General features: G+C 33.2%; 2 protein-coding genes across 5 annotated transcripts in view; one reads left to right on the forward strand and one right to left on the reverse strand.

Annotated features, from left to right (window-relative positions):
- Positions 1–15,415, forward strand: part of alpha-Cat (catenin alpha) — a 51,289-nt gene that overhangs the window by 13,463 nt on the left and 22,411 nt on the right. For all 4 annotated transcript variants that reach the window (XR_016318129.1, XR_016318128.1, XM_089713841.1 and 1 more), the window contains exons 13-15: positions 410–566; positions 1,762–1,867; positions 2,409–2,503. Coding sequence is in view for 2 of the 4 variants with exons in the window: in XM_089713841.1 (XP_089569967.1) it covers positions 410–566; positions 1,762–1,867; positions 2,409–2,503 (358 nt within the window). In the remaining 2 variants the exon portion in view is untranslated. The remainder of the gene's footprint in view (positions 1–409; positions 567–1,761; positions 1,868–2,408; positions 2,504–15,415) is intronic.
- LOC149474988 (larval cuticle protein LCP-17-like) lies at positions 3,033–10,554 on the reverse strand. The gene is made up of 4 exons (XM_089713993.1): positions 10,468–10,554; positions 4,749–4,940; positions 4,137–4,241; positions 3,033–3,436 (listed from the first exon to the last, which is right to left on the reverse strand). The coding sequence occupies exons 1-4, from the start codon at positions 10,468–10,470 to the stop codon at positions 3,344–3,346; spliced, it is 393 nt and encodes a 130-aa protein (XP_089570119.1). The 5' UTR covers positions 10,471–10,554; the 3' UTR covers positions 3,033–3,343.

Below are 15,415 nucleotides of genomic sequence, written 5' to 3' on the forward strand. Positions count from 1 at the left end.
GCCAGGTTGCCTGGTAGAGATTGCTGTTTAGCAATAAGGCCGCCTTTTGTGCAAATTATGCTTTTGTATTACTACTTCCTTTTGCATACTATTGATTTCACATATTTTGCTCAATAAAGAATCCATACTAATATTATAAATGCGAAAGTAACTCTGTCTGTCTGTCTGTTACTCAATCACGCCTAAACTACTGAACCAATTTTCATGAAATTTGGTATGGAGATATTTTGATAGCCGAGAAAGGACATAGGCTACTTTTTATCCCGGGAAAATGACGCAGTCCCTGAAATCCCACGGGAACGGGAACTATGCGGGTTTTTCTTTGACTGCGCGGGCGAAGCCGCGGGCGGAAACCTAGTTATAAATAAATAAAATGACCAAAACACTATACACAAACAAACGCGGGTAGGTGATAAACGCGTGTCGCGTGCTAGCCGCGCGCAGTCGGTCGCGCGTGGCGCAGGAGAACGCGCGCGCGTTCGCCCGCGCGTGGGAGGCGGCCGTGCGCCTGCTCACCGACGCGGTCGACGATCTCACCACTATTGACGACTTTTTGGCTGTTAGCGGTGAGTTTTTTTGAAGTTATACTTCTTTTGGCGCGATGGAGAAAAATGATGAGAGAGAATTTTTACGATGCGCGCGCACACCGACACCAAAATTTAACAGCATGAAGTTAGGTCTAGGTATGAAAATTGATAACTATGTTCAAGTTGTATATTCTAGTATTTTTTTTCCATACGCCAAAGAAGTATAACTTCTAACGCGTGTACATAAGTACACACACTCTTTTTATTGTTTTAATTAGGAATTTATGCAATTTTTGTGTGTTTATTTTTATTAATATAATGTTTCCAGCTATTTACGACTATGATCAAATATTATGTGTCGATAGCAAATGTGTTAAATTCTAATTTGGTTGTAACATGTTCATGTTTTGTTTTTTTTTATCGATCTAGATTGATTTGATTTATAAAATTTTAATTTCTGCTGGTAATTGATACAAAAAATGAATGACTTCCATGATTAGTGCAAAAAATGAAGAATGAATGAATTCTCTTCAAAATCAATAGTAAAATGTATGTTTTGGTCTTCACGTTTACCAATCAAGACTAGTTATAATAAAAAATAAATGTAAAAATCTGCCCAAAGGCAGTTTTTTAATGTGCGATACAATTGACTTTGAACATTACTACCAAATCATAAGGTGTTAATTTCAATTAATGTTGTTTACAACACTGCTCGAACATTTTTAGTTGGCTTTTTACAGACTATTGCAAGTCTAATTGCTTATATGACACAATATACTAATAATGAATCTATTTATTCTGGAAACATGGACCCACAATTACAAATTTTACTTTATTTCAATTAAACACAAAATTACATTTTATTGAATAGCCGGATTTCTTAATATTTGGAACATAAGATATCATCATATCTCTCTCTTTGCCTTTTTATGTTCACAGTACAAATTATAACATTCTGAAGGCTATTTTTCTAAAATATGTTTTTTGTTTATTGAAGTGAAACTTCTTTATCGGGGTTGGAAAAAACTTTAGTGTAACATTTTTTCGTAACGCGTGACATTTTTCCGTTACGCGCCATCTTTTTCTTATCCCACGCGTGATTCGACGTATTTCTGTAAAGTTTCATATATGTAGTAAATTATTTTTTGAAAAATAAGGTCATAAAGAAGTTTCACTTCTTACATGTGTACACTAGTACACGCACACTTTTTTATATCAATCTCTCCGTATATAGAGAACCACATCCTCGAAGATGTGAACAAGTGTGTCGTAGCACTACAAGAAGGTGACCCGGATTCGCTCGAGCGCACCGCTGGCGCTATACGCGGTAGAGCTAACCGGTAAGTTTTCTTATTACTGGACTTGACAAAAGCGTTTGACTTCATATTCCATGAATATTGACTGGATTAAAAGTTGAAAAATGATGTTATATGTATCTTAATAGCTTCCAGAGACAGGCATATGATTTTGAACATTAATTAAATTTAAAGTAGTGTTTTTAATTCAGCATACGAATGTTCAAAATGCGGTGTCCCACAGGGTAGTATTCTAGGCCCTATCTTATTTGTTTTATATATGTATTAATGATATTGTGAATGTCACTAATAATTACTTCATTTTATTTGATATTGATATAAATGTGACATCTGAGAAGAAGAATTATGTTTATAAAATCAATGAATGGTTTAATTTTCATAATTTGAACATAGCAGCGTATATACAACGTTTTTTTCTTCTAAATTCTTCAATATGTTTTTTAATAGATGAGCGTGTCTTAAATTATACATTTATTTATTTCTGCCTCGAAGGATAAGATTATAATGGTATTGTCGAATATTAATTAGCTATAAGTAATTATATTTTTGTCTGTCTGTCTGTCAGTGTGTGCTCGGTAGTCACGCAAGAGATGGACAATTACGAGCCGTGCATCTACACGAAGAGAGTTTTGGAGGCCGTCACTGTGCTGCGCGATCAAGGTATGTGGTTTTTGTATTTATACAAAATGTTTGTATTGATACAAAAAATTAATGTTAATACACATAATAATATAATGAGTTTCATGTTGATACAAAACTGAATGTAAATTTGTACGTGAGAGCTTTATGTGAGATGTTTGTATCGATACAAAAAATGTTTATACTATAAATTATTATGAGTTTAAATTATTTTATGTTCATGCAAAACTGAATGTTTTTTTGTTCAGTTTATTTTTTTATGTTCATACAAATCTGTGCAAATATACAGTACGTCTAATTTTTTTTGTGTTAACACATTTTTGTAGTAATACAATTTTTTTTATTCTAAATAATAAATTGATCAATTTTGAATTCCATAATGTTGGATGTTTGTTACCTTGTCATAAACGACTGCATGGATTTTAATAATTTGCGGATATCTTCAAAGAATTATAAAGTAGGTACGAATTTTAAAACTGATGGTATATTCATATTTTATTTTATTTAAACGTCATAATCGAGGTGTTAAATAAAACGACAGCATTTTTTAAATAATTTATATTTTTATAAAAGTATATAAAAATAACACTATACACTTACAATAACACTTAGAATGACAACATTGGTGACAATACTAAATCCTCAACCGATACTCAAATTTGAGTTACATTCAACTTTGAGTTACCTAACTTGAGTTACTCAACTTTGAGTTGACTAAACTTGAGTTACTCAACTTTGAGTTGACTAAACTTGACTTGCTCAACTTTGAGAACCATTTGAGAATTAAATTTTTGAGTAATTCATTTGAGTGGAACGGATTTTTCCGTTAATATTAAGTGGGTTAAGGGAAATAGGCGGTATTCAAGCTTCGGGTTTTGGTGGGTGAGCTCTGATGTATTCCAACGAGCGGATGATGGCCGCTGGCACTGGGGGTGGGGTTGGCACGTGGGAGCCCTGTAATGGAAATTATCGTTAATATATTTAACTAGCTGTGCTCCGCGGTTTCACCCGCATTGCGTCGCTCCTGTTGGTCTAAGCGTGATGATATATAGCCTATAGCCTTCCTCGATAAATGCGCTATCTAACACCGAGAGAATTTTTCAAATCGGACCAGTAGTTCCTGAGATTAGCGCGTTCAAACAAACTCTTCAGCTTTATAATCTTTCTTTATATATAAAAATTAATCGCAAAATGTGTTGGTAAGCGCATAACTCGAGAACGGCTGAACCGATTTCGATAATTCTTTTTTTATTATATTCCTTGAAGTACGAGGATGGTTTTTATGTAGAGAAAACGTAAATATGTACCACGGGCGAAGCCGGGGCGGACCGCTAGTATTAGTATAGATTTAAAAATTTCGTGTATGTCCAATTAAATACTGTCTTACTACTATGCACTATTGTGTAATAAAACCGCTTTAGTTCTTTGATAAAAAAGACGGGTTGCACTGGGGGAGTGCCGGCAGAAGTGAAAACTTGATTATTAACGTTGAACATGTTTGATATTTTGGAATGGTATCCGTCTTACGTTTTTTCGATCAGGTCACGTGTCCTGACGCGAGTTTAAGATTTTATACCCATTACAGAAAAAGTGCTCAACGCCGCTAAAGAAGTTTTCACTTCAAAAGTAATAAATGTATCGCGTAAATTTTTACCTGTACTTGGTAACCGTTCTCGTCGGCTGTGTACGCGAATTGCACCACCTCACCCTCGGGGGTTTTCCATTGCGCCGAGCCTTGCACTATTTGGGATGGGTTCTCCTGTGTAATCGGAAAATAAGAATATAAATAAGTGAGAAATCGGAAAAAGTGAATCTATATGTATAATAAAATCGTAGGAAAGTCAAAAGTGTACATTGAATATTTTTTTAAATACTTGGGGCGTGATATACCATCGATATCGAAGCCAAAAATATAGTTTTAGAAATTGTATGTATGTCCGGGCTAAACTCAAAAAATGCTGCATGGATTTACTTAAAATTTTGCATGAATATTACAAACAGGTCGGGTCAACATTTTATTTCATTCCACATCGAAATCCTGCTTCAGGATCTTAGCATTCCCTTTGCTTAGTTATGAATAATTACGGCTTGTGGGTTGTTCAATGCGCCCTTAGCTTGCGCAGATATAATATTATCAGTCTCTACCAACCCCTGATATTGCCCCTCTACTCCCACATCGAAATCCTGCCTCAGGATCTTGCCATCTTGCTTTCCTGACTTTATTATTCTTACTTGAATGGTATAGTAAAAAGATTTCTATACTTACGGCTTGTGGGTTGTTCAATGCGCCCTTAGCTTGTGCAGATATTCCATTATCAGTTTCAATTGCCCACTGGTACTGCCCCTCTACTCCCACGTCGAAATTTTGATTCAAAATGTTAGCGTTACGCTCGTGGCCGACGATGTGGGACACGTCGGCGGCAGCGAAGGCCACTAGGCAAGAGATGAGCAGGAGTTTCTGGGGATTAAAAGAATCGTTATTTCTTGCGTTATATTTCATATTTATATTCATTTGGCACAGCAACAATAAATACATTTGACATTCATACAATGAACATTAAAATTCATTAATAAGATTTATTTATCAATAACAGGTACACAGCATTCACAAGAGTGTTGCGTTTATATTTCTGAATCGTTATTTCTCTAGTTTATGTTTCTGGGGATTGAATGAATCGTTATTTCTTGCGTTTAATGTTTCTGGGGATTGAATGAATCGTTATTTCTTGCGTTTAATGTATCTGGGGATTGAATGAATTGTTATTTATTACGTTTAATGTTTCTGGGGATTGAAAGAATATAACAATTCTTTTTTTTCTGGTGTTTAAATTCGTGGGGATTGAAAGGATAGTAATTTTTTGTGTTTATCGCAACTATTATATGTTTAGGAAAAGGATTTTTTATAAATAACGCGAATGGGATTGTTAATTAATGTTTTTAACAAGTTAAGAAATTAAAGAGTCGATCTATACAATTTCAATTCAAATTTAAAACATAGGTATAAAATAGTATAAGGCTTTCGGTATTTCCGGAAGTAACGAGATGGTTGTTTCTAGCGTTTAACGAGAGCATACGTTTACATTAGTCTTTCTGAATTTCTAGAAGTAATACATGGTTATTGCTTCTCAATTATTTTTTGCCTTCGTTTAGAAAAATATCGCACATAAATGGAAGGCTTCTTTTAATAAAGTCCGTTTCTATATCTAGCGATAACTAGCCATAGTGGAAAGCGATTCTTTATAAGTTGAAAGCTTTTTATCACGCTTTTATTAACTGTATGTTTGTATGTAACCGACTCCTTTAGACTTGATTTTGACCCACTTTAAACGAACGGATTTAGTTCAAACTTAACACTTATCAAGGGTCGGCAATTGAGTATTTGAATAAAAAAAAATTATTGATTTTTTTTATGTATTTTGAAACTTTATTATTAATAATATTGATATTTAATGCAAATAATTTACCAAAAAAATTTTTTCCTTAATTATAAGCAATTAAAAATTGATGAAATTTAAGTTAGAATCACGTGACTAAAAACGAGCCATGACTGGTCACCACAGTTGTGACGTCATAATGTTATAGCTATGTATTAACTGCAGTACATAGCGTTAACATACGATTTGTTAGTTGGTTCCGAATTAGTTAGTTAGTTACGAATAATATTCTTGATGTTGGTATATTTATGATCACCGATTTTTGTCAGGAGTTGCCTTTGTAGTATTCGTACATAATGGTACAAAACGATAACTTTTGAGGTTCGCCATTTTTTATATAAATTTAAATAATATTATTAACAATTAATATAATTAATATGTAATTTAATAATGACAACAAAATTAAATAGATCAAAACACTGTATTTATTATAAGCACGCTTTTATTAGCTTCACCTGTATGTTTGTATGTAACCATCGATATTACTAGAGGGGTTATTCCAAACAAAAACATTGCGCGCGGCCGATGTGGTGGGGTACGTGTGGAACGAGCGAGGCGTGGCTTCAAGTTCAAAGATTAAGCAATGCGTGCAGATGCGACACATTGTGCAATCTGTTTACTCGGTACTATCTGGTGGTACTGATACTAGGGAATTAATAAAACGAGGATTTTATATTAAACTATGTATTTTAATTTCCTTTAAATAATATCAATTTATTAAGCTTTTGTCGTTTTGTGTAGTAATCAATAGTTTTATCAGTTTTTGCTTCATGATGTAATTTAAATGGATACGATGATTCAATGTTGATGGCGTTTACGTATAAGAAACTCACATTTTGAAAAATCTCACGCGAGATTCGAGGATGGGGGAGGGGTTGAATAAATTCTCACGACATCTCACCAGGGGGGGAGGGAGGTGCAGAAAATTTTAAAAAACACCTCACGTAATTTATGGATGCCCCCTTACTCGATCACAATTTTTGTAACTTTACTATAAACGGAACTACATTTAAAAATATACTTTATTTATTGAGTTATAAGGTTGCTTCCATTCTGTTTATTTACATTCTCAAAAACATCAATCGCTGCAGAAGTGGCTTGCGACAAAGGCAGCTTGTGTCAAAGGCCTCGGCGATATCATTTAAGAACATAATATTATGTACTTTAGGCAAACTTGTTATAAGATCTATTTTACTTTCTTATTAGTCCATTTGACAAGGATATTGGGTAAGATACCTATTGGAATAATTTTATTATTATGTATGTACTTATTAAATCCGCGAATAAAAAAAATTTTTAGTCGTGAATATAGAAATTGGGTCGCATTTTTTTAATCCGCGAATAGTGAAAACACGAATAAAGGAAGCGCGATTAAGGAACTTTTACTGTATTAGTTTCTGTGAATGTTGTGTTTATTTGTAATTGTTGTGCATAATAATTTATAAATCCTATTGGAACAACTATTGATTAGGCTTTTTTTAATAAATAAAAATAGGTAAATAAATAAATATTACTTAATATAACCTACCGTTTTACTTTGCGTAGTCGGGTAAAAGTATAAATATTTAAGTACTACACCACGGTAATCTTTCCTAGTAGATATTGTATATACATAGTTAAAAAAATCCAGTTACATTTTTTTAACAGACTCATCGATAGTGTCACGTCTGTGCTGTTAGTCTATGAAAAATGGCGCGAAACGCAGAACGATGGTGATTTTTCGCAAAATGATAACAATATTAGTAAAATGCATGACTTACTCATAATAAGGAAACTTACTGGTGAAAAGTCACTCCTCGGGCTTTGTTTGTATTATGGGAACTGTTAAAACAATATCTAAGCAAACACGAAGGCATTTTGAACAGAGCAATAACACGTGTTGACGCGGCAAGCGGGGGGCACAGTCCGACACAGACTAAAGAGACTTGTGATTCTTACCTCTAGCTCGTGTTAAAGAGAGTGTAGTAGCGATCGCCTCTCTAGTACGTAGTACATTCTATCTCGATGTATGTAACCGACTCCTTTCGAAGTTTCGACTCGATTTTGACCCACTTAAAACCGACGGATTTTGTTCAAATTTTGAACACTTATCAAGGTCCGATGACAATACAATAATATCATAAATTTATCCTGATAAGGATCGCCAGGATCAGCTTATAACATATGTTTGTATGTAACCAATACTCCTTTCGATTCGATTTAGACCCACTATAAACCGACAGATTTAATTTAAATTTTGTATACTTATAAAAACCCGGTAACAATACAATAATTTCATGAATTTATCTTTTTATCCCTTTTAGTTTTTCAAACTATATTTAATTTTCTATCAACTGCAATGAGTGAAAACTAACATTATGACGTCACACGCGCTCGGGTGACGCTTCGGGAGTTGTCGGCGTGTCTTCGGTACTGGATTCAAAGACTAATTTTTATTTTGAAATAACTTTTGAATTATTGCAAAAAAAATAAAAATAAAAACAGTTTTGTTATAAAACTAATATATAATCTTTCCATTTATCACAAAAAGAAATTTAATTCAAATACTCAATTTCATGAGTTTAAGCGTATTTTTCGTTGTGTAAAACCATATAGATAATTATAATACTAATGATCCTTCAATATCCGAATAATTTAACTTTGCCATATCGATGTGTATATCGTAAATATATATTTTCCAATACCGTTCACCCAAAGGTCACCATGTACGGTGCCCCGGGCGGTCGACCTCTCGCTTCCTTTGAGATGATCGGGCGTAATGGTTGATGCAATACTGTTTAAGTGTATAAGTAGTGTTGATGGTAATTTGGGTGTGTGTGTGTGTGGAGCGGAGCGGAAAGCGATTTTTCGTTAGTTTGGATAATATGTTATTTTTACACGCTTTATATTAGCTTCACCTGTATGTTTGTAACCGAATTCTTTGGGCGCGATTTTGACTCACTTTAAACGGCCAGATTTCGTTCAAACTTTGTAGATTTATCGAGGACCGATGACAATACACTAATTTGATAAAAAATTTCTACTTTTTAGTTCAGTTTTCTATAAAAAGCGTGTTTTTTAGTTTTTTTAAACTACATATTATTACGGAATAGGTACTAAGTAAGTTATGATAATTAAAAGAAATGGTATTTATAAGAATGATAGTATGTTCAGTCGTTTAATAGGCATTCAAAACATTTTCGAATGATTTCTTCAATCAATTGACTTATTTGATCGAATGACTATTTTTTCAATCAATTAACTAGTAGACTATGAACTACTGAATTGTTTTCAATTTAAATTATATTCCGGTCTTATTACATGAACTAAAATAGAGCACTTACAATTGATTTAATTATTTTTGTTATAACACACAATCACGAAATCTGATAAAAGTACATATTTCACCTAATTAAACATTAGAATGCTAGTTATGCTAGTTAAAATACAATATGGCTTTTCATTAATAAAAAAATGCTTATTTAAAAAAAAAACATCAAATTATGAAAGTCATCAATCCATTCTCGATTAAGTACTTTATAAAATAATAACTTGTAAATAGTACAATAAATTAAAATCGCTATCCGCTCCGCTCGTGGCTATAACCACACGCTCACGCAAATATGTAACCTCGACATTTGTGAGACGCTCGCTTCATTAAAATTTCATCTTTTTTTGTTTATTCATGATGCTTTATTTATTTAATATACAAGTTGCGTAAGTTACGTTTAAGTAATAACTTGGCTTACTTGAAATTAGCGTGGTATTGTTAATAAGTTATATTTAAGTTATTTTTTAGTTCGATTCTCGATAACTTATTGGTGTGTTAGCTTCTGGCAACAATAATGATTTGACTTGGGGATATTTTTCGCACGTACATTGATGGTACAATGGCTTAGCAAGTTTTGATTGAGTTTAGTAAATAGATAGATTTCGATAATTTTTTTTTAGAACAGTACGCCACATTGTATTTTCAGTCAGTTTTTATAATTAAAGTTAAACATTAATTTAGAAATAAATCGCACTTTAAAATGTTAAAATCACTCGCGTTTCATAAAGAGTGTGGACTAATTCGGATGATAAACAGTCTTGCTTTGACTATTTTTGCTTAAAATTTTAAAATAATAATATGTTATTTAGACAAACTATACCTCTCTGATCAGGCATGCTAACCAAGTGGACCGCATCAGTGCTTAACATCAGGCGAGATCGCGGTCAAATGCCTGAACAGTTTTTGAATTAAAAAAAAAAACTACTGATCGTAAAAAATTGAAATTGGTTAAAAATTTGCAAGTAGGTAATGCACAATGGAAAAATAATGAATCTTATAAAAAATAAACAACACCAAACCTAATTTTTAACTCATTTCTATAACCGATTATCTCCTATATTATATAACACTCGTCAACAAAATAAATCCCGGTTTAAAACGGTTAAAATATGCAAGTATTGTGCCCACAAGGGACAAGTAAATAATGAATTTAGTTTAAATAAATCAATCAATATTTACACTCGAAATAAACCCACTTTAAAACGGTTAAAAATCACTCGTAAAAAAGAAAATGAACCAACCATCTTGTCACTAGGGTATCTGGTACACGACTATACTGTGACATGACCCAGTGCCCATATATATACTTGCTATACTGTTAAGGTCACGCACTCTGTGCTTTTTTGGTGACCTACGGACAAGTTTTGATGGATCGTCTTTTTTTGGGTCATTATAATATATGACTGGATGTGCTCCGCGGTTTTACCCGCAGTGATCCGCTCCTGTTTGTCTTAGCGTGATGATATATAGCCTATAGCCTTCCTCGATAAATGGGCTATCTAACACCGAAATAATTTTTCAAATCGGACCAGCAGTTCTTGAGATTAGCGCGTTCAAACAAACTCTTCAGCTGTATAATATCATAGTATATACTAGCTTTCCGCCTGCAGCTTTGCCTGCTCTGTCTAAAACCTAATAAATTATATACTAAAACCTTCCCCGAGAATCACGCTATCTATTTAAAAAAATCAGCATCAAAATCCGTTGCGTAGTTTTAAAGATTTACGCATACATGGATATAGGGACAGAGAAAGCGACTTTGTTTTATACTATGTAGTGATGTAGACGAATAAGGGATGCCCCCAAAAATTCTTCATCATAACATCTTAATACATATATATAAATCTCGTGTCACAATGTTTGTCCTCAATGGACTCCTAAACCACCAACCGATTATAATAAAATTCGCACACCATGTGCAGTTCGATCCAACTTGAGAGATAGGACAGTTTAAACATGTAGGTACCACGGGCGAAGCCGGGGCGGACCGCTAGTATATTATATATTTTTTATCAAAACCTTGAAGCCGAAAAAGAAATTCCAATATTAATTTTTTTTTCAATACGCAATATGTATTGTCCGGCCATAAAGTATTGATACACCCACGCATTTTAAAATTTATTATTTACTAGCTTTCCGCCCGCGGTTTCACCCGCTTTGTTTATAACTTAACTTATAATAAGTCTGAGGAGTTTGTCTGTTTGTTTGAACGCGCTAATCTCTTGAACTACTGGCCCGATGTGAAATTTTTTTTCTGTGTTTGATGGTCCATTTATCGAGGCAGGCTATAGGCTATATATCATCACGCTAAGCCCGACAGGAGCGGAGCAATGCGGGTAAAACCGTGGGGCACAGCTAGTCTTCTTTATATTATAAAAATGAATCGCCAAAAGTCATAGTAAATTATAATTTTAGAGAATAAAAAGCTTCTCTTTAATATTCAATAGTAAACGGAACAAAAAATAAAAAAATAATTTTAAGGTCGAGTTGAAAAAACTAAACATGGATTTTGAAAAAACGTTACGCCAAAAAATTCACAATAAATACGTTAGATATCTAAACAAAAGTAGAGTATATCAAAATGGATCCAGCCGTTCCATATTGATGTAATAACCAACAAAAACGATCATCGGGATTTTATCTTAGAAGAATGACAAGTAGCGATTATTTGATCATAGTTATCAATGTCTTATCAAAATATTTCACTGAATATTAGACTACAAGCCCACATATGAAAAAAATATGGGTCAAATGAACCACCACGGGACATATCTAGTACGAAAGAAGAGCAAAAAATAATAAGATTCATCACTATGCCGTCACTTGTAAGCTGTCCAACTGAGTGCAGATGAGAATTGAAAAGTACAGGTAGACTCGGTAAATTTTGGTCATATATTTTTGTACGGCATTCTTAACCATCGATAGATCCATTAAAAATAATAAGAAACCGCTCAGTGCCGTACAAAAATGTTGGTCCACCAAGTCGGAATTTTAATTTCATTTCCGAGAGTTACCGGGGGTAAATTTGGTCATTTGACCATGTACGGCATCTGTGTCATACTATTGCTATACTGCTTTTAATCCATTATTCCGCAACGCCGTACAAAAATCATGGGGACAAGGGAAAAAAATCGAGAGTTGCAATCCCCTCTCTTTCCCCACTCCAGGGGGTCATTTGACTAAGTACGGCTTCGGTTCCAAAACATTATCTAGCACTCAAAAGTACTATTAAAAGCAATGCCGTCAAAAAATAATTGTTCTTTTAAATGTATACCAATAATCATCTTAATTTCATCGAATTCTTGATATAAAGAGCTGTAAGGTCATTTGACCCTGTACGGGAACTTTTTTTTAACATGATATTGTAAAATTCAATTGTTGTATAGTATTGCCGTTCAAAAGAAACCGTTCTAAAAAAAGTTATAGAGAAATGCAAAACCAGAAATTTTGTTAAAGTTTAAACATCGTAGATTAATGAAATATAATAGTTTTCTACACTTTATTCGTTGTTTTAAATAGTATTAACATAGATAAATTAGGAAAAAACGATGCCGTACATTTTTGTGCAGACCACATCTTTTAGGCTGATGAAAGCGACGAAAGCTACAATTTTAAGGGTGCTTTATGGCCATTTGATACAGTACGGCATTAACATATTTTTACCCAACTACGGCAAAGCAAAAGGAGGGTTATGGTTTTGACAGGTCATGTATGTATGTTCATCTATTCCCTCGTAACTTCTAAACTACTTATCAGAATTCGACAAATAACATATCATTAGAAGCATCTGAATTGTTCACTGGATAACCAGCGACCAGCTAGCTAAAGGCTATATGGGGTTTCACAAAATCTAATGTGGCGCCCTCTAGCGGACAAAACATACAGAGTAAAAAAATAAAGTTAAGATAAATATGCCGTGTTTGGTATCATTTGAAAGCGCTTTACTTGTACATTTTGAATATGTATATAATACTAGCATTTGCTTGTGACTTTACCTGTATTCATGGGCTGATTGCATATAATTCACATCTTTTCGTTCATAGCTTTTTTATTAGTTCATCAATTTAACGGAGTCCATTCCACTTGACTCCGACTTTCCAAGGTGATAATTAACCACCTCGTGCTTCTTAATATTAATGTATATTTATATTTTATTATCAAAATATAAAGCAAACATTTCGTTATATGGATTTTTTCTTTTTCAGATTTTTCCCCTTTGAACCAACGAAAATGTACGGCACATGAAAAAATATTATCTATGCATAAAATACTTTAAAAATAAATTTATTTCGTGTTGTGTCAAATGACCCCCTGGAGTGGGGAAAGAGAGGGGATTACAACTCTCGATGTTTTCCCCTTGTCCCCATGATTTTTGTACGGCGTTGCGGAATAATGGATTAAAAGCAGTATAGCAATAGTATGACACAGATGCCGTACATGGTCAAATGACCAAATTTACCCCCGGTAACTCTCGGAAATTAAATAAAAATTCTGACTTGGTGGACCAACATTTTTGTACGGCACTGAGCGGTTTCTTATTATTTTTAATGGATCTATCGATGGTTAAGAATGCCGTACAAAAATATATGACCAAAATTTACCGAGTCTACCTGTACTTTTCAATTCTCATCTGCACTCAGTTGGACAGCTTACAAGTGACGGCATAGTGATGAATCTTATTATTTTTTGCTCTTCTTTCGTACTAGATATGTCCCGTGGTGGTTCATTTGACCCATATTTTTTTCATATGTGGGCTTGTAGTCTATATGTATTGAAATAGATTTCTTGCTGAAAATTTTGAGAATCATGTTTGCGTAAGGGTTTCAGATAATAGACTAGCACCTTGCCCTGGCTTCGCTCGTGTTCATCGGAGATAATTAATCTTAAATTTAGTTTTAAAAAACACACTTTAACGATAGACTGAAATAAAAGTAAAATATATTTTTTTAAACAATTTTTTTATTATTTTGAATAATATTCAAAATAATAAGATACACTCACGAAATTATTATATTATCCTTGTTAAGTGTACAAAGTTTGAATTAAATTTGCCTATTTTTAAGTGGGTCAAAATAGAGTCTTAAAAGAGTCGGTTACACACAAACATACAGGTGAAGCTAATATAAGCGCGTTAAAAATACCCTATTATATTTGGTAAAGATGTTACTTTCTATTTTCTAATAGTAAGGAAATTTTTTATTTTTATAACGATTTTCAATGCGATTTATTCAATACTTAGTCTTACACCAAGACACAATGAATTAATTGAGTTTAAAACCCGTTAAAATTACGTACTCTCAAAATTTTAGTATTATTTTTGTCTAGATTAGCAGTGTAATTTTACAGAAATCGATTCAGCAGTTTAAACAATACATATAAATTTAGCATATTCAAATAATTATATTCATAAATATATTATATACATAATGTGTATGCTATTTTTATATGTTAGGTTGCGTAAAGACATAATGTCAAGAGGAAAAAATGCATGTCTTGTTCATCTTTGGAAATATTTTATTGTTTGAGTGTGTTGAAAATATCTTCATCTGAACATGTATGGGCTCATATTATTGACTAGCTTCCGCCCGCGGCTTCGCCCGCGCGGTGTTTTGTTTTGCCTATGTTCTTTCTCAGGGTCTAAAGATTGTCTGTGCCAAATTTCATAAAAATCGGTTGAGAGGTTTAAGCGGGAAAGCGTAACAGACAGACAGACAGAGTTACTTTCGCATTTATAATATTAGTAGGGATGATACGAATAATATCGCTATTGCTATAGTCCAAATAATTTTATTGATGGATTTTGATATTTAGATAGAGAAGAACCTCAGAGTACTATAGTCTATAGACTATATTTTTTTGTCAAAAAACAGTTAAAGAATATATATAGAGTCGAATATTAATTGGGATCTTTAAATTACATAAATAATGTTTAAAATTTATTTTTCGTCTGTATGTATGTCTTTATGTTTGTCAGTCAAAATCCAATTCAAATTTTTAACGTAACTTACACGAAAAATGATCGGATTGCTATTGCCGACAGGTGAATCACTACATAGTATAAAACAAAGTCGCTTTCTCTGTCTCTATGTCCCTATGTATGCTTAAGTCTTTAATACTACGGAACGGATTTTGATGCGGTTTTTTTTAAATAGATAGAGTGATTCAAGGGGAAGGTTTTAGTATATACAT

The sequence above is a fragment of the Colias philodice genome, chromosome 31 (genome assembly GCF_061535455.1).
Source record: "Colias philodice isolate Cphi_HAF_F1 chromosome 31, ilColPhil1 Martin Lab GWU primary, whole genome shotgun sequence".
In the NCBI taxonomy this organism is placed as follows: Eukaryota; Metazoa; Arthropoda; class Insecta; order Lepidoptera; family Pieridae; genus Colias; species Colias philodice.